The sequence below is a fragment of the Rattus norvegicus genome, chromosome 1, assembly GCF_036323735.1.
Source record: "Rattus norvegicus strain BN/NHsdMcwi chromosome 1, GRCr8, whole genome shotgun sequence".
NCBI classification, from domain to species: domain Eukaryota; kingdom Metazoa; phylum Chordata; class Mammalia; order Rodentia; family Muridae; genus Rattus; species Rattus norvegicus.
In genome coordinates this window covers 155,187,602-155,208,279 of record NC_086019.1, presented here as the reverse complement: position 1 = coordinate 155,208,279, position 20,678 = coordinate 155,187,602, and the positions used below count along the sequence as shown (strand labels likewise).

The window sequence follows — 20,678 nt, the reverse complement described above, 5'->3', positions numbered from 1 at the left end:
ACTCTTTATGTCAGGTTGATATAAAAAGCTACAATAGTATATATCTAAACACTATTGTTAGGTCTAAATTAAATAATGCATGTAAAATAGTGTCCATGCTGATCAAGTGCTAAATAACAGAAGAACATCCTATGATTTTAGTAGGGTTTATTGAGCACAGCAATTTCTTTTAAGGTGATATTATCCATAAGAACATTTAGATCCTCATCTGAAGCCTGGTGAGTTATGTTTTTTTTAGCCAATGAAATCTCACAAGGATGTAATTAGATTATTCTGTGGTGGCAGCTGCATTCAGAAGCATGAACCTATCATGGCATAAGAACAAATAAAGAGTGGGTGCATAGGTGGGGGAACACCCTCATAGAAGAAGAGGAAGGGGGATAGGATAGGGGGCTTATGGACAGGAAACCAGCAATTGGGATAACATTTGAAATGTAAATAAAAATATATCTAATAAAAATAAATATGAATATATATATATATATACATATATATATATGTATATATATATATATTTGCCCTGGGACTCCAATAAACTTTTTATATAATTTCAAAAAAAAAAGAACAAATAATTTCACTCATTTCTGCTCATGAGTAAGAATGAAATACCATATGCAAATAAATTAACAGGGACATGTACAGTGAGTAACACCCAAACATTCTGGTACAGCTTTCTTTCTTTCTTCCTTTCTTTCTTCCTTCCTTTCTTTCTTTCTTTCTTTTTTCTTTCTTTCTTTCCTTCCTTCCTTCCTTCCTCCTTACCCCCTCTCTTTTCCTATTCTTTTAATTTTTTTTAATTTTTTTGAGAGAGGGTTTCTCTGTGTAGCCCTGGCTGTACTGAAACCCATTTTGCAGATGTGGCTGGCCTTGAACTCAGAGAGATCTGCCTCTTTCTGATTCCCAATTTCTGGGATTAAAGTTGTATGTCACCATGCATAGCTTACTTCCAGCCTTTTATCACTCTTTTTTACAAGAATAATTATCATTTGTTTATTATTTCTCTCCCTTAATATGAATTTAAATTCATATTAAGGAATCCCACAGGAAGGACAGTAAATGTTTCTGTTTAGTCAATCTCTATATCTGGCCTGATGTTTGACAGGTGACATGTCAGTAATAACTAATTGCTTATAAACATATTAAGGATATATATATATATATATATATATATTTATGATTTTAAAATGCATTGAATCCCTGTGATTAAATCCATGTTATTCTTTCTGGGCATGTTCTGGGTCCTGGCATTTAGAAATGAATAAAACATAGTCTCTGTTTAAGAAGTTCATGGTCAAATGCAAGGGCAGCTATGTGAGTACAGAACTGAATACAAGATCAGCTCCAGAAGAACCAGCAGGGAGTTCAAAGAAGGGAAAAGAGTGGGGAAGAAATTTCCAGTAAAAGGAACAACTAATGCTATTCTACAAACTTGAAACAATGAGACACACAAGAAACAACACATGTACATTGAGGATTGGGAAAAGTCAAGGAGGCAGAATTGCAGAGACAACAGAAATGTTCCACACAGCATGTGCCTGCTATAGACAAAAGATAGCATCCAGAAAGATAGAAGTGAAATGATTACTTCACTTATAAGGGAAACTGTTAATACTATACAGGAAATGACTCCAGCAAGTATCATCAGTTACCTCTCATTATTAACATTCTTCTGTTCTTCCAAAAATTATTCCTCCATTAAAAATTATACCCTTTCTTGGATAAAATCACATTACTACCTATTGCAAGTAAATAATTGATTGTGTGGAAATTCTGAAAGTATCCTTAAAGGGTAGGGGACAAACGTAAATGGCTCTTCTTGCCTGAAATGTAATGTTATAATGTAATGAGGTAATGGTTAGAACTACAGCAGTCACTTGAACTATGGCAGAAAAAGAGGAGTGGGTAGCCTCATGCTTAAAAGAATTAAAGCAGAAGTATTCTAGATCTCTTAAAATGTGCCACACCATAACAACCATTTTTTCCCATAATTTTATCACTTTTATTTGGGTATCCACTGATACCCATTCTTAGTGACACAATCACAAGTGTGTGGAGCAATTTCAAGAAGAATTGTAGCCTATGGAGCATATTATGGAGGAAATGCAGGAGAAAATCAGGTAAAAAAAAACAAAATAATAAGGCACAATAGAAAACTAGCAAGTCAAGAGCAATCAAGTACATAGTGAATTCAGGAAACAACTGCATAGTATGAAGACAGGGTGTAAGGGCAAGAGAAACGGCTCAGATGAAGGGAGGGTATGGCAGTGGAGATGGTAAGACCAAATAAAGAGACACAAATATCATATATTCTAATGTTAAGTGGTGATTAAGGGAATTTAAGTGATTAAATATCAGGATCATAAGTGATTTTTGGAATTGCACAGAATTGGGACAATAGATAAAGAAGGAGGAGGAGATGGAAAGAAGAAGAAGGAGGAGGAGTAGGATGAGAAAGAGGAGGAGGAGAGCAAAAGGAGAAGAAAAGAAGAAAAAGAGGAGGAGGAAGAGGGGGAGGAAGAAAAGGAGAAGAAGGAGAAGGAGAAGGAGAAGGAGAAGGAGAAGGAGAAGGAGAAGGAGAAGGAGAAGGAGAAGGAGGAGAAGAAGGAGAAGAAGAAGAAGAAGAAGAAGAAGAAGAAGAAGAAGAAGAAGAAGAAGAAGAAGAAGAAGAAGAAGAAGAAAGTGTGTGTGTGTGTGTGTGTGTGTGTGTGTGTGTGTGTTTGTGTGTGTGTGTCTGTTGTTTAGGGATGAACACCAGAAGTAATTTTAGTAATTTCAAAAGCAACTACAATAATCTAGGAGATTAAGATTAAGAGATGTGTTCTAAGATTTCTGAGTAAAAAGAAGATGGGCTCTACATAAGAAACATTTAGCAAGCCAATGGGACAAGAATTTGTTATCACATTGATGCAGAATGAAATTGAAGCAGAATGAAATCAGGATATCTCCCAGTGATCTAATATGCCTTTCAAAGTTGAACTAATGGTGAAGTGAAGTAAAAGAAGAAATAAGCGAACAAATAAAACATCTCAAAGTGAAAAAAAATGTGGAATAGACTGAGCAAAAGAAGAAGTTCAACAAAAAGATGCTTTCTTGGTTAGCAACATTTCTTGTTTTCTGGTGACATCTCATACTTCATTTTCACACAGAGACCTCCAGTGAGCTTACATTCCAAAGGAGTCACATCTTTTAACGCCCAATGGAATGACCACATGGTTTTGTTTTATTGTTTTCAGAGCACTCATGGTGATAACTTCTCTGTTGTGTGTGACCTGTTCTGTTTAATATGTAAGCTGAGGGTGGAGACTTAAGAATAAACAAAAAATAGATATTGTATGAATGAAGAAACACTGCACTTCAGAGAGGTATGGAATGAGCATTGACATGGACTGGTTGTCTATTCACAAAATGAATAACTGAAATTCCCATTCCTAATGAAACAGTATTGAGAGATGGGGCCATCTGGAAGTAAGTAGATTCTAAGAGTAAGAGTTTCACGATGGGATTGGAGTCTTTACAAAAGTTACAGGACAGAATCTTCTCTAGTCTCTATTCTTTGTCATGTTAGGATAGAACATAAAGATGGTCAGTTACAAACTAGCCAAGAGGCCTCAGTTGAACTCCATCACACTGGCACCCTGACCTCAGACTTCCGTAGCCAGAAATGTGGCAAAGGCATTCTGTTACATGAGCCAAAGCTTACTCTGTTTCTTTCAGTAGTCAACATAAGACAGATTAAAAGGAGCAAAATAATGAATGTGCCAATGTTTGGTCAGGGTAGCCCAGGCATTTCATGGTTGAGAGACTGAACCCTGGCTGCCCACAAAGACTTCCTCATGTGACAGCCAGTTTGGGGAGGCATCTGAGGATCTGAGACAAACCTAAGAAACCATTAACCAATGACATAAACGTCAGAATCTCATCATCTCAAAATATCTTTTAGCTTCTTTTGCCTTAAAATAATGGCTTCTTCTATGGATATTTTCAGGATAGAATAAAATAGGCATCATGGAAGTATGCTGCCTAGGGAGTTTGCATTCATTTATTTCAGCTCACAATCTCTCTGTTATTAGACATAGCACCATCACCACCAGCTGTCCACTTTTGAGTCCCCCCAACTTTTGTAGCTTTGCCATCCTTTCTTGTTGAGGTATATAACAACCTCAGCTGATTTTGAATGTTACCCTTTTCCCCATCTCTAAGGAACTCAGAAAATTAACTTTTATTGTGACTACTAAAAATCAGAAGGATAATGCTACTCCTGCTGAATGACCTCGGTGTTTAATGTGAGACCTTGGGCAAGTTAGTCATTTCTTCGCTTGAGATTTTTCACCTTAAAAGTGGAGATCACAATCATACTTCTCACGGCTTATTGTTGGAATTTAAGAGATTAACATATGCAAAATGCCGGATGGTATAAAATAAAATATCTTATTATTGTTCAGACCCTCCTGTCAAACAGTGAATGAAGCTGGTTCATTCTCATAGCAGCATGATGAGATAATTTTACTTTCCCACATTATTTTCAAACAAGAGCCCAAGGCTCAGAGAGGTTAAGTAACTTCTCGAGTTCATGCCACTAAGGAGGCAGCTCTGCTGCTTCTCACTCCAAGAACCAGTTCTTCCAGATGTCAGATCTGTGCCCTCTGTCACACCAATATGATATTTCATCTTAACAGAGCCAGTCATTTCCATACCAAAGAAGATAAGTGCTAAACCAAGCTACCAAAGAAACATGAAGTACATAGAAAGATGGTGAAATGGGCCTTTAGACACAGGCAACTTTATAGGGTGGGTCATGGGGAAAGTTTCTTGAGTTCTCGCGTCTGAGACGAGCTTGATGTTTTACTGTTCTTCATAACATTAGACCTCAGGATATGATCATGACCTAAAAGTTAGAGCCATGAATTAACTTGTAAGTTTCTTTTTGCAACGTTGGGAGCCCTTAAGCTACGCTGTTCAAGCTCTGTCTATGCTTCTTCTTTTAATTAACCCAATTACGACTCATAAATGGTGACACGTGTCAGAGGAACAACCCTCAGAGGGTGTTTTAGTAGCTTGAACATCTCTGAACCTGGAGCATGTTCTTTGCATGGATGGCTGTGTTAGCAAGGCTAAGTCAGTGACCAAGTTAGACAGGGACCAAGCTTGCTCTTTGCCCGAAAGGAGTATATTCAATGAATCAAGCAGGCTCCTTCAAGTAGCCTTCCAGAGTCAAACCGGGTAAAGGGACTATATATTTGAACATCATTTAGGGATTTGTGATCTATTCCACAAAGTCATTACTGAATTCTTCCAAAAGTAATTATCAATGCAAGTTCTACAATTTTAAGATTCAGTGTCAGAATGGAAAGCCTATTTTCTAACTCTAAGACAATGATTTTAAACTCAACTTCACTAAGGAATCATCTTGGTGGCTGGTTAACACCTCAAGCCTTTGCCCACGTTATACTCAGACATACTAAGAGGGAATCTTCATTCCTAGAATACCATGTTAATATTTCTAAAATGCTATGTCTACTTTATTTGAGCATAACTCCTTCAAGGAAAAAACAAACAAACAAACAAGCAATCAAACAAACCACCAAAGGAAGGGAAAAGAAAGAAAAGAAAAATAAACAAAAATTTTCTAAACTTCATTGCAGGCTATTTGATATTAGGATTTCATATTTCATGAATTTTTTTCCTCCATATGGAACCTCAGGAGATTGATTTTCATTGGTTCATGTCATTGATTATTCAAAATAAAACATCTTTGGGCAACACACCATTTGGGGGCGGTTCACAGAAACTGGGGCTATTAAAACTCATTTCCCCTAACGTGCCTTGTAAATCAGTAAAGCTACTCTCATTAAACGGAAGCTCATCTTGATTTTCAGATGTTCAGATGAACCTGGAATTCCTCAATGACAACAGAAGAGAAATAATTTAGGACTGAGGTATAAGACACTTGGGGAACTGAAAATGCAGTGGAAAGTATTCCACTGAAGCAAGATATCACTCTCATTTCCCAGAGGGTAAGTAACTGTAGTCATCTCCCAAGAGTCCTTAAAAAATATCAGTATAGAGCAGTCAGTTTAGAAACTCACCAATTTGCCTGGTGGCAATGGTGCACACCTTTAGTCCCAACACTCAGAAGATAGGCAGATCTCTGTGAGTTCAAGGCCAGTTTAGTCTAATATTATTACATCCAGAGCTATACAGAGAAACCTTGTCTCAAAAACCAAAACAAACTCAACAACTTGACAAATTATTTGAAGCTTCAAGGCTTGTTCCCAAGACCATGAAAAATGTTTTATGTATTTCTGCCTTTTGTTTGAAGTGCAGTGTTTTAGTTTAATACAAGTAGGATGCTTGTACAAATGAAAGAAGACTCATTTCTTACTTACTGAATTATTCATATCTTCATTCAGGTCTAGCTTTTACTCCTGGTTTTTCCTTTCACTACTGTGTTCTCATCCCAATAACCAGGATTATCTTTGTAGGACTGCCTTAATTTTCTTCAAAAGTGCACTTGACAAAAAAAGGACACTAGTTTATGGGGTCACAGTGTGGTGGAAGAGGTTGTGAATGAACATGTCAGTTTTCAAATTAAGCCAATAAATTGACATCACTTTCAGGTGGTTACATGCCCTTGAGTCATGTGGTAAAAGGGAATACACATATATTACCAGATTAATACACATTTTCAGACAATAGTCATTCTGTTAAAATGTTTCAATCTGAACACAATTGGGTGTAACAGTGGCATATTCTATGCTCATTCATATCCTACTATGTTTAGAGACCTGGGTTAGGTAGGCCTTGACACTTAAAGTCAAGCAAAGAACAATTCTATATGGCTAATACTGCGTGCTAGGAGCCACTGGTATACAGTGAGAAACAAGGCAAACACTAATCGTGCAGATGAATGACTGGCACAATTATTATGTGAAAAGAACTTTCACTTATCATTGATCACTTAGTATATTCCCTCATATTCCTATTGGCAGTGAATGCATTTGCATCTCCCACAAAGGCTAACCTGTAGGGTAGCTTTTTTCCCTCATAATTACAACAATACTGCTTTGTTTATTATAATGCATAAAATGCAGCAATCAGAAATGATATAAAACTGTAGTGAGAAAAGTTCTCATGTTTCTTTGTGCATCATCTTCAGCATCCTCTGGGCAAAGATGCTATTGTTGAAGAAGTGTATCATCTATCCTGGGAGAGTGACAAATCTGGATCGTCAGTGTTTCTTATTAATTCCCACACAACTCATCCAAGAGCTATAAAATCTAATTGGACCTCTAACCTCCCCTTCCCAGAAGCAGCATTAGTTCAGATGAAGCCCGTAGGATATGAAGGAAGGAACCAGGCAGACTTAAAGCATATTTTTTTTACAACAGGCACAATCATGTTTTCTAACTCATTATTTCTTCAATAGACTATGATAATATTTTTGAAAGGGCCCAAATGATTTATAAAAAGACTAAAGACCGTTTCAAATTATCGCACACTGTCTTATATTTATACTTTGTGTGCTGTTAGTTAGTATTTTATTTGTCTCTTCTGTATACACTATTTCCTACTTATGTTTCACTTCCCCTTTAGCTCACCTTAGGGTCTTGACTAAGTAGGAAAAGTACATTGGAAATTCTAGAGCAACATCCCTCAGGTTGAGGTTACGTCATACACCATGTGAGATGGTTAATATCATCTCTACTTACGGGTAAGGGAAAAGGCTCCCAATCTCTAAGGTTAGGATGCTATAGCCCTGAGATGGACTGTGGATTTTCTAATCAGCCTCAAGACATCTTGAGAAGTAATATCATTGGGCAGCTATGCACATATTTCCCAGGATTATTTCAGACTTTTTCAGACCTTACTGTGTCAAGATAAACATCTTTGAGCAGAAACATCTCTATGCCTAGGTATATGCATCATGCACCTTTATACCATCCATGTCTAGAAAAAGGACCTACATGGCAACGTCTCACCAACAATAATCTCTATGTGGACAAATGTTAATTTTCCCATTATCTTCCACTTTAAGTCCAATGTGGCAGATTAAAATAAAGGCTTTCTGGGGGAATGACTCAGTAGTTAAAAGTACTGACTACTCTTCCAGAAGCCCTGAGTTCAATTCCCAACAACCACATGGTGGGTCACAATCATCTATAATGAGATTTGATGTCCTCTTCTGGTGTGCATGAAAACAGAACAGGTGCACACACACACACACACACACACACACACACACACACACAAACACACACACATAGAGTAAATATTTATAAAAGCTTTCCTCAGAGTATGTAATGTTATCTAGAGAAGCCAGCCCACCACTCTATACAGAGTAGCATGAAGAAGAAACATGGAAGTAGGATGGTGAGTGGGTCAGTAGGTCAGTTTAATTTTATTTAAATGTTCACCCAGTTTTGAGATTTATTTTGACTTCACACTAAGGAAATAATGAAAGAATAACTGAAATTTTATGAAAATGTCTAGTAATTATTCACATTGACTTCTATTGCCACATATGAGAGTTTTGGAGATCAAAGTCAGAAGACCATAAAACATACTCTTTCTGAACATGAGGATACTCCATGAGTCTGAAAGAGTACTGAGCATAGATTTAGCAATAACCCCAAAGTAAAGGAAACAAAACAACTCACAAAAGTTGGAAGGACAAGTTGATTACAAATTAGGTAATATAATTATAGATAGTCATTACATAAGATTGTATTATTTTTGTTTATGTGTGGTATAATCATGTGTTTTGCTTTATGTAAGTGTGTGTGTGTGCGTGCGTGTGTGCACGCGCGTGCGTGCGTGTAGATGTGCATGTGCATGTGTGTGTACGAGGACAAGAACCTGGAATTATATGAGACTGTGAGCAGCTCAAAAAGCATAGAATCTGTGAACTAAAACTCAGCCCTTTTGGAAGAGCAATAAATGACCTTGCACACTGGGCCATTTTTCTAGCCCTGGTCTCTTAACTTTTGAAAAGTACATCTGTTATCTAATTGACTTACTATTAACTCATTATCTGGCAGTTCTGTTTGCAGAAATTTCTGGAATAATAGACATGTAATAGTTTCATTATTTTATCATTTGCATTTCTTTATTTTATGTTTCTTTATTCCTGAGAATGTCATAAATGTATAGATTAAAATATCATTATGTCCACCCTTCTTTCCCCATTCTACCTCCCCTCATGTCTTAGGTAAGGTTTCAATTACTGTGATTAAGCACCATGACCAAACGTAACTTGGGGAGGAAAGGATTTATTTCAGCTTACATTCATTTCAGTTCCATATGAAAGTCTCACAGTGGGGGAAGTCAAGGCAGGGTCTCATAGAGGGCCAAAACCTGGAAGCAGCTGCTGATGCAGAGGCCAAGGAGAAGTGATGCCTGTTTGTTTGCTATTGATGACTTTTCTCGGTCTGCCTTTTTATAGCACCCTGGGGGGAGCACTGTTCACATTGAGCGGGGCCCAGCCAAATTAATCAAAAGTCAAGAAAATGCACTATACCATTGCTCACAGACTTATCTAGCGGTGAAACTCCCTCAATTGAAGTTTCTTCTTCTATAATGATACCAGTGTGTGTCAAGTTGACAAAAAGCTAAGTAGTACACCTCCTATCCATCCCCCTGTTCCAGGACATCCTCTTTAAACATCATTATTTAATATGGTGTCCATTACCCATACTGGTTCTTTAGCACTGATAATGTGGCTCATGTAATTGAAGAGATAAATTTATAATAGTATATTATCTTAATAACTAACAGACTTGTTAGCTTCTTTAAGAAACTTGAACCTAGAAACTAGTAGCCCATAGCAGATGCTCATTAAGTATATCCAATGAACTGAACTGACTAGATCCTATGAGCAAGTGGAAGAGGATGTGCCTAGTACTGAGGTGACAAGATGTGCCAGGGTGGGGTGATACCTGGAGGGGTGGTCTCCATCCTCTCAAAGAAAAGTGTGAGGGGTGTGGTGTAGTGACTGTTTGAGGGGAAGACTAGGAGGAGAGGGATGCGATCAGGATGTAAAGAGAACAAATAAATTAATGAAAAGAAGAAACAAAAAAATGCACAAGAATGTAGGGTTAAAAAGTGTGAAAAAATGGGAAGATTGTACAAGGTCGGGGAAAAGCGTGTGTTGAAAGGAAAAAGATAAGGAGCCCAAACCAAGAAAGGGATTTCTGTCTTCCTAGTAGCACTTATTAAGATTTAATATACAAGCGTTCTATGCTTTTGTTAAATAGTTTTCAATATAGGTAGTCTTGTCTGAGACCTTTGAGTCCTTTCATTATAAGCTCCCCGGCAATGTTGCTGCTGTTGCTCGTTCATAGGCCACACATATCCTGCGTGCACAGCTCTCGATGTGGGTGTGTAGCCGGCCAGCATAACTATTAGTCTTATGTGAAGTAGCTATGCCTTCTGTATTCTTGTAGCAACTCAAGGTTAAGTTGTAGGAATATTTTACTTAATCAAAGGCATGGCCTCACCCTACTTTCTGACTGTGATCAATGTTAATTAAACACCTACACGCTAGCAGACTACTCATGAAACCCTCTACAAGGTCAATGTTAAACTAACTTTACACAAATTGAAATCAAGGCTTAGACATACAATATGACTTAAGCCAATGACACATACTAACTGGTGGCTCAGAACCCAGGTATGCATGAAAAGAAAACTAGTCTGTGTCATTATATTCAGTGCTAAAAGAAAGAAAGTTTAACAACATCAGCGTTATATGAGAGTTTGTCAGCAATGCAAACTTCCAAGCTGTGCCCTAAGGCTCCTGTACATCTTCCAGTCTCCAGGGACTTCATATGCATATTACCATATGAACAGTATAGTTCTGCTCCACATCTTGCCTCTAGAGTGTGATGACAAGTTAAAGAGTAAGAGAATCTACTGATTTTGACATTTGAGAAATGCACTTAAATTGGCTAGGTTCAATAGTGGAATAAGTATTGATGGCCTTGCCTCTATGGATGAATTTTTCTTGCCTCATGAGCACAGTTTAGCCAAAATTAAACTGCTTTCTGACAGGTAAGAATTTTTCATCTCTGAGCAATATTTTAGATAAAGCCATCATAAACAATATAAGTTTTAGTAGTGCTCATAAGGCAGTAAGAAATAAGAAAACCTGTTTAGCTGAAGGATAAGTGCACTAACCTCATAAAACCCTTCTAAAGATATTTTACCAGGAGTAATCATTCCTAAGATGGTTCAAAATAGTAAACGTCTTCTATAAAGCTGTCTGTTTCCATGTGAACACAAGCCTGTATCACAAGGCTCTGCTATTGTACACAGTGATCTAAAGAAATCATTTTGTGAGTGTCTATCTTCACAATTAAGGGTGTTGTTATCCCTCACTTCTATAATACCTCGTGTTCCTAAGAGACCTTTCCCATCACCTTTCTGCTCCTCGTACCAGGCACTTGCGTAGTTTATATCTTGCTATCAGACACCTCTCAGTCTCAAACCTATTCCCCAGCTCCCCAAGTGAACCTTTACTGCCAACCAATACTAATGTTCATTTGCTCCAGAATCCAAAGTATATGTATTTTTCTCTCATCCACTTTTCTTCCTTCACTCATATGGTGTACCCTTTTTTACTTTTTCCATCACCATCTTGGCCTCTGATCCAAAACTGTGACGATGTTTGCAAGGCAATGACTTGTCTGGCAAGTTTATATTGTCACGATTGTTTCCCAATGCGTTTCACATAAGTGATCTTCTTGAGCCAAGTTCAGGAAGTGATGACTACTATGGGCCTTCTCATACTCTTTGTAATCTAATTCTTCTTTTGTCCTTTCTGTTCTCTTCTACTTCCTACCTCTTCTACATTCTTGGAAGTCTTTCCCAAAGAACGAACTTAACACTGATAGCCTTTTCTCTCCCACCACTTCTATTTATGCAAGCTAAGTTTCTACTCCTGTATCATGTGATAGTTCTCTAAAGCCATGATGTGTTACGGTTTATGGCTTATCATACATTTACTCATTCCTTTCTTGAGTGCAGCAAGATGATTTGTTCTGGACCATAGGTTATAAGTGAGCTCAACACAGACAGAGGCCCTACAAGATTTGACTTGTGGTCCTGTACTGTTGTGTACTCACCATGATTCTATCTTCTGATCCAGCTCACCTCATGCTTCACAGATGAAATAAGGACCAGATTATATGAGAAATAGATTATCACTGCTTTATGCCACTGATCTCATGGCTGCTTTGAACCAAGAACTGTTGTTATATGGGATTGCAGTAAGCATTAAGTGAAGCTTTGGTATTCAATGGCTATGCTAAATTTGCCTGAAATATGGCACATTTGCAGTAATTGATTTCCAAGTTACTGGCAGAGATTGAAGACTCGTGATTCTCAAGGCTTCTGCTTCCCAGGACTCATTTCTAAAGAACTACCAACCTATCAGTTGAACACTAGAGAGGTTTGGAGGAACACAAGACATTCTAGAATTTCTTCAATTAATCTTATTTTTCAGAAAGCAGAAGGGACTCATTATTGACTCTGACATGCCTGCTGGAAGGATAAAGTATGTCATCAGAGAAGGATCCAGGCATGAAAGCCACAGAGAGCTCAGCTCGTCCATACACTTGTATATACAAAATATTCTGAACAGAATATTTTGGGGTTTTAGCATAAAAATATGTCTAAAAAGGGCATGAGAAAAATGAGTAAAATGTAGCAAATAAAGTTTTGAAATAAGATTTCTCCCCCCACCCCAACCCCACTCTGTCCAATTGAGTCTCTTTGAGAGATTTTAAATTTTATAGACTCATACATTTCATGCAAGGCTGAGCTGTGCCACATGCAGAGTCATACCTGACCTTGAAATAAATGACAATATATGTAATTAGGCTTCTAGGGAAAACAAACATGAAAACCTTATTGATAGCAGGACTCTAATGTTCCATACCTTCTTGAAAAATCAGAATGTTTCTAAATATCTCTTGTACCTTCATTAGACACAAAATTTTCCTTTGAATCTGGACACTTCTTTCAGTCTGACTAGCCTTTGAATATATGCCAAGAAACCATTTTCATTAGAACCATTTACATCTCAAAATCTAATTTACTCATCAGCAAAATTAGTACACTTATATATAAGAAAATTATTTTTGAGGGGAACTTCAAAATACAAGCTGAAACTTGTCATTCAGGTAATATTTTTAAAGAAGGAAATGTTCTTATGCAACATGACTAAAATACCTCGGGGAACTCTGAAGTCATTTTTTCATTAAATAGAGCTGAAATTATGTGAACAAGTAGAACATGGGAAAGAAAGAGGCAAACAAAGTAGAGAGCACTGGGGAATGAGAAAATAGAAAATAGACTCTGAAAGGAACAGTGAATTCTTCAAGGTTACCTACCAAGTGCATTAGGGAAATGGGGGGACACTGAGCCTATATCAAGAGCCAAAGATATCCACTGTAATGGCTGTACACTAAACCTGCAATTTTCAATAAACATCTCATTCACAGCTACTCTATCTGGAAGAAGATATCCATATTTATCAGATTCTCTCAGAGTTTAGCCAAGTGTTGCTGTATAAATCAGTATTTTTTTAAAAAAAATCACACACATTTTTACTAATTAGAAGCCAAACAACCATGATTTCATTTTCATATATAAAACCCAATTTAATTTCCTTAACATTCATTCTCTGAGGTCGGTATTATAATTTATGTCTTATCGATTCATATAGCGCCAGAAAGATTAAGTGGGTTGCTTAGGAACATACCACAATGGAATTGCCTATGTTTTCATCATTCTGAGCTGTTCAGCATCCCTCTCCATAGACCTTACACTTAAAAGAATCAAAAAGAGGTTTTTACTTAGTGAAAATATATGATTAATCAGAAAAAGAAAGCTTGGAGTATAATTAAAGATAGATTATCGAGTTGACATTTAAGAGAATAAGAGCAACTTGGTTAATTGGCTATATGTGGCTGCTTTTACTAGCTAATCAATTGGGACATCAGTTGAGCAGGTCTGTATAAACTCTGTGTTTAGAGCCTATTGATAATCCCTTTTTACATGCCTGTACGTCACAGTGAAACCACGAGAACTCCAATAGAAATCTTGGAAATACTATCCATTCACTACAAGACGTAGTTCGATTTGTCAAACCAACCCTCTGTGATCCATGATTGCCTCTACAAAGCAGAGTGTCTGTGTTACTGTCAACTGTCAACTTGAAACAGCTTAAGTTAAATGAGGAAGTCTCACTTGAAGGAATGCTCAGATCAGAGTGTCTTGTAGCCAAGTGTGTGGGGGATGGTCCTGACTCATATGGAAGGTTCAAGCCCACCGTAGGCAGTGACATCCCTAGGCAGGTAGACCTGAACTGTATAAGAATACTAACTTAGCATGAACCGGGGAGTCAATCAAAGCGGCAACCAGCCAACAGCATTCCTTTATGTTTTCTAATTCAAGCTCCTGACTTGACTTGATTCCTTCCCTGAATTCTTTCAATGATGGATTGTGACCTGATAAGTCAAGTAAACTCTCTCTTCCCCATCTTGCCTTTGGTAATTGTCTTATCCCAGGAACTGAAAGGTGACTAGAACATATTACTCTTCTGCTTTGTCAACAGTCTTATGCCGAACAGATTTGTTAAGAATAAAGAATTCCTTAATAAACGGGGCCCTATGCTGAAGCAGGGCTTCTGTAGCAAGCTCTCTCTAGCAAAATTCCATGCATTGACAGGGTATATAGACAAGCTTTGTTCTGAAGTTGAGAGGTTGAGTATGTAGGGAGGTAGGAGAGAAACACAAAGGGCATCAAGATAGAGGCTGAAAAGCCTTTAGGCAATAGTCAGGATACTTAGGCTTACTTCTTACTCTACCTACAGCACACAATACTTAGGAGTTCCTGACCTCCTTAGGACTCGATTTTTCAATCACCCCCACCAGGAGAAGGACCTATAGTTTATTTGTTTTTGTTGTTGTTGTTTTGTTTTGTTTTTAATTATTTTATTTATTTACATTTTAAATATTGTCTCCCTTCCTGGCCCTCCCATAAGCCAGCCACATTCTGTTAGTTGCCCTCCTTCCTGGTCACCCTGGGCGTTCATCATCCCATCCCCTTGCTCTCCTCCCCATGCCTCTGAAAGGGTGCTTCCCAACCCACTCACCCATCACATCTCACTTTCACAAGCATCCCTCTTCCCTGGGGCATCCAGTTTAGCCTCTTGCAGCCCAGGTCTCTGAGATTTTCTAGAGGTTGCCCCTGTCCCCACCCAATACTGCTCTATATTTAGAATCATTCTCCTGGCCCTCTGGGCCTCCTGTAAAAGAAACTTTACTAAAGCTCAAAACACACATTGAACCTCACACAATTTTTTTTTCAATTTTTAAAATATAAAATTAATAGAATCCTAACAAAATTGTTAGGATTACTAAATTAGACACATTTGTTAAATACTTATAACAATGTTAGTTATTTGGAAAAGAAGGTAGGATGAATGATTTAAAAATGTAGCAGACACCAAAGGACTTTAATATATTACTTTCTTGAATTCTATGGAGCCCTTAACATTGCATAGCCTACTAAATTCATGTTAGGGAGTTTAACATATTCACCTTCTAGTCCTTAACTATTCTTATTCAAGAAGACTTAAGAGACGCTAGTTCAAACCTTCCACTGATTCAGCATCTGTTGATGCTAAGTCTGTTTTTATTTCTGTCCTGACCCTGTGTCCCAGTTTAGTCAATTCCCAGCACTGTATTCTAGCTCTGAATGCTGCTCCTTGTGTCTGAGTACTGGCTCGCAGAGCCTGCATGGTACTTCCAGTTCTGTGAGATCTGTATTTCTCAAAGCGTGGCCCATGGGTGAGACATCCTTTGTTTGGAATTTGTTGTTTGAACTTTGGGACATATTATTTGTTATCTTTAGGAATTATAAATGCTTACATAAAGATGTACAGTTTCAATCTCTCTTGAAACATTACATGATTTGTCAAAATGGCCTCAAGTCATTGCTGCCCCATTTAAAGAGCTATGTGCTCTGTATGTTTCACAGTTCTCTGCTTCGTCTGTGTCCAGGATATGCTTAGTGCCTCTGAGAACATCTGGTGAGTAGCACGTACCTGCTCTGTGCCAATTATAAGAACTTCATATGCTTTCCTCACTTAAAAGCCAGGAATCTGTTGCCATGTATCCCACTGACCCTTCTATCTGCTCCACACCATCTATCTGCAGGGATGTGTGATTATCTTGTGGTCTCTGGTCACTATCAACCATCGCAAAACACTCACAGAAATCCACAATAGCAGCCATTCTCCCACAGCTTAACATATTGCCAGTCTCTAGAGGTAGAGTCTATCCTCACATTTTGGGCCACCATAATGATTCTGTTCAGTGATAGGCTGGTAGTCTATCCATCCTCTTATTTCATGCTCAGTGGTGCCCTTGGTATTCCATAGTCCACATATTCACAAATTTGTATATTTTATTATGTGAAATTTTTTTTCTGTAAAAATTTCCTTCCATTTCTATTAGGAGCCCCAAAGAGTCTATTTATTTATCAACCAGGTTCCAGGCTATGCAATAGGAATTTCTCCAAATGTTTGTTTAGCCAGAAACACAATGTTTGCCATGTGGGCTACTAGCCTCTTTCCAGGGAATCACTTAGCACGCAAACTGTCTTTTAAACACATTTGCCTATACTTTCCCCTCTCATGACTGGCCACTCTAAAAATACAGACAAAAGAGACATGTTTGCATGACTAAGCCAAGGTTCAGGAAACAACAAAAGAAAATTCACGAAACCATTTATGCATATCATTTTATCAGATTATCCCAATTGGATAGAACTAATTATGCAGTAACTATTAAATTCAGCTAATCGTGTACCACCAGACTTTTACAATAAAATCTTAATAAAATTGTTACTTACATAAGGAATAGTGTCCAAAGTGTCTGTGTTGACAATTATAGGAGCAGGGCTAGCCTAAAGAAAAAAACAGAAAAAAAATTAAGTTACCAACAATCTCTTCAGAGACCAATTCTGTTATTTTATTTAACAAAGATCACCACAGGCTTTTCCTGAGGTCTGGTACCTGCCCCGAGTGGGTGTTGGATGCTGTAATAAGAAGGTTGAGTTTTCACACCTCCCCTCTCTTCAAGTACCTTTCCCCAATGCTTAATAAAGTAAATTAAATTAAACATTCATAGAAAATCACATCAATTTGCTCTTAAATTTTAAACAACAACCTAGGGTTTGTGCTACCTAAGAGGTGGGGGATTTCTGTTAAATTGGATAGGAGTTAAATGTGTGCCATTTCTTTATAAAATGAGTTTGCTGAAGAAATTTGATTTTTCTCTTAAGTAAGCACAAGCAAATCTTGGCTGATATTTACGCCAGTGTACATCAGTATACTTAACTGATGAAACAAAGGTTCACCTACAAATATTTATCTAGTACATATGCTACATCGTTCTTTTACATTTATGTATTTATGATCATGAATATTAGACAAAATTTAAAAATCAGAGATGACAGAAGATCATATTTGATATGGTAAGCTTCCATTTTTAAAACAATTTGTACAGTTTCCAGTAATTTCTTCAAAGTTGAGTGGGAACCAGTGGACGGTTGATACAGGTGTACTGAAGCATGGGCATTGGAAAATACAAGATGACAATCTATTTGCGTCGTCACTGACATGACTTCACGAATATTGAGTAGATCTAATTTTATTTTCAAGTTTCTAGAACTTTCACATCAACCTTTCCTGCATTCCCCAAAGAATCTTTAATCTCTATCCCAAATTAGAGATTTCATTTAGATATGGGGGAAAGACTCTCATCATGATTAATTGAGAGCTGTCTTATGCGGTGCAGTGTCTTGGCAAGGGCTCAATATTTGGGACATTTCGTTATCTGTGCCCTCTGGAGTTAACAGAGTTAACAGCTCTGTAATGTCAGTTTGTGTGAGTGGAATCCTAATCAAAAGACTCACAGCATTCCAGTAGGTTTTATGGGGCAAAACTTCTGTTTCTTAACTCAAAAGACCAGGAATAATGAACATAAACTTAATGTACGTATTTACGCAGCAGGTCAACCTGATATTCATAGTATGTTATTAATTACCATAAGTACCTCGTGGGTGACAGAGACCTTGGAGAAAGTTAGATCACATATACCCAAACCTCAAAATAGTGTCTATAAACAGAATTTTGGTATGCGGAACAGCTTTTGAGTCAGAAGACATGGGCTCAAAATTGGTGCAGCAACTTCTTGGTGTTAAAACCCTGTATAATAAGACCCTCTGACTGATTTACCTCCACGGAGGTTATTTCCACAGAGTGAAAATAACAGTGGTCATGTTAAAAAATGCTAAACATCAAAGGGGAGTATGAACTTGAATGCAATTTAGAAAATACTTTTCAGGATTAATGCTAAATATAACAATATAAACATTCACACATATATGATGGTTGGTGATCTATTTAGACTTTCAGAGATCTCAGTGCTATGCTAGTTTGTAATAATAAAAATGTCACTGTCTATTACACATACACACAGACACAGATGCACACACACACACACACACACACACACACACACACACACATATATATATATATATATATATGTTGAGTATATGATACAGACAACATATTCTCATTTAATCACCAGAAAACTACATTAAGACATTATTATCACTATAGCCTTATAAGGATGAAAAACTTGAAGTTTAGGAAAAATGATGAAAACTGGAATGTAAATACTGGATTTAAAGGGTAACAAAATTCACTATTCCCCTACTCAGCAGCTATATAATTCCTGATTCTTAGATCTATCTATCTATCTATCTATCTATCTATCTATCTATCTATCTATCTATCTATCTATCTATCTATCTATCATGTCTATCATCTATCTTATTTATATTTCTATATTATCTATTATTTACTCTCTATTTAGCTTTCATGGTCTGTTTGCCTCTCTATCCATTTTTCTATATTATATTGTATGTCTCATTTGATGACTCTGTCCTTTTGATTTTTGTCCCTGAGAGTCACAAAAGGGACTATGTATCCTATCTTTAAATAAATTTAAAAATTGCCTTTTTATTACAGTTGGTCTTCATTATCAAGCATAGCATCGATCACTAAATTTAAACCGAATTGGTCTGGTGCTTTTACTTAATCTTTATTCTTCCTTATAGGTTATATTTTGTTACATGAATAAATTTAAGAGCCCATTTCCTATGCAGTGCTATCTATAACTTTCTGTTTGTGGTATTTTCCTTTTCCATATGTAAATTTTGTCTTTGCAACAAGACTCTATATTTTAAAATTAGCAGAGATTATATGCTTCTCTAGAATTCTCCATATGAATTGTATATAGAGAAGAAAAGAAGAATTTTATTATGATTGTTATTAATTGTGTAGTGCTGAGTATCAAAACCATGGCTTTGCCCATAAATATGCTTTCTATCTTGAGGCTATATTCTCAGGCCTTCTTATAAATTACTGACTAAACGTAACTATCAAGTACATTGAGGACTCAACGAAAGCATTACATATCATTATAAACTTGATCGAACATTTCCAAAGTACTTACATATCCCCATGCATATGTGTGAGTTACTCATGTATAATTTGTTCATTCTGGTTTCTGTTTCCCTTTGACTTTTTTGCAAGGGTCAGAAGTCAAGCCTAGATCGATCTGGTTGGGTTTCTGAGGTTTAGAAGATGTTTTCTGGCTGCTTTGGTGGCTCTCTCTAAGTTTCTTCTCCACACTGCCCATATATCCACTCTGATTTCATAGTAGATATCATCTTAATTGAACCTATCAATCAAATTGGTGACTCAAACTCCAACCTCCCCTTTCCATATGCTTATTTCCATTCACTGGGAAGAGAGTCAGAGCAAATCTGGAGCAAGAAAATTAATTTTCTTTTCATCAGAGGCTTTAAGACTGATGTTTATGTAAATCCAGGAAGGCACTTGAAATGTTACAGGATTAAGAAATGTTACCTTTCCTGAATGACCCAAACTGTAAAGGGCAAGTAGACTTCCCTTTACCACCCATTCTCCATTCTCTCCCACTGGAGGAAGCCTGCTCACAGCAGGATCAAGTGAAGTCAATCACAAAAAAGCAAGGAACAGGTGGAGAGAGAAGTAGTTGTGAATTATGAGATGACGTTATTCATTCTTCCCAGCTTCCTAGCTGCCTTTGTGTTTCACACATACCCAAGTATTTGGAGATAGTTGTGGCTACTCTGCTTTTGTTAGCAGAAGTCAATCTTCTGAACATGCCATTAAGAGAACCGCATTACTAAGGAAGCAGATACATTGAAGGCACACTGTACAGTTCACAGTTGTCTTAGGGTTTTTATTGCTGTGATAAAACATCATGACCAAGGCAACTTGGGGAGGAAAGGGCTTATTTTGCTTATACTTCCCTATCCTTGCTCATCATTATTAAAGTAAGTCAGGGCAGGAACTCAAACAGAACAGGAACCTGGAAGCAAGAGCTGACATGGAGGCCATGGAAGAATGCTGCTTAGTAGTTTGCTCCTTGTGGCTTATTCAGCCTGTATTACAGAGACCCCAGGACCACCAACCCAGGGATAGCCCCACCCACCACATCAATCACTAATTAAGAAAATGCCTTAAGTGCTTGCCTACAGTCCATTGTTTA

The 20,678-nt window shown here is 37.3% G+C and overlaps 1 protein-coding gene across 30 annotated transcripts in view; it reads right to left on the bottom strand.

The window, feature by feature from the left end:
- The window catches only part of Dlg2 (discs large MAGUK scaffold protein 2), a 2,051,694-nt gene that overhangs the window by 707,959 nt on the left and 1,323,057 nt on the right, over window positions 1-20,678 (bottom strand). For all 30 annotated transcript variants that reach the window (XM_039089312.2, XM_039089327.2, XM_039089335.2 and 27 more), the window contains one exon: window positions 16,921-16,974. In XM_039089312.2, the coding sequence (XP_038945240.1) occupies window positions 16,921-16,974 (54 nt within the window). The remainder of the gene's footprint in view (window positions 1-16,920; window positions 16,975-20,678) is intronic.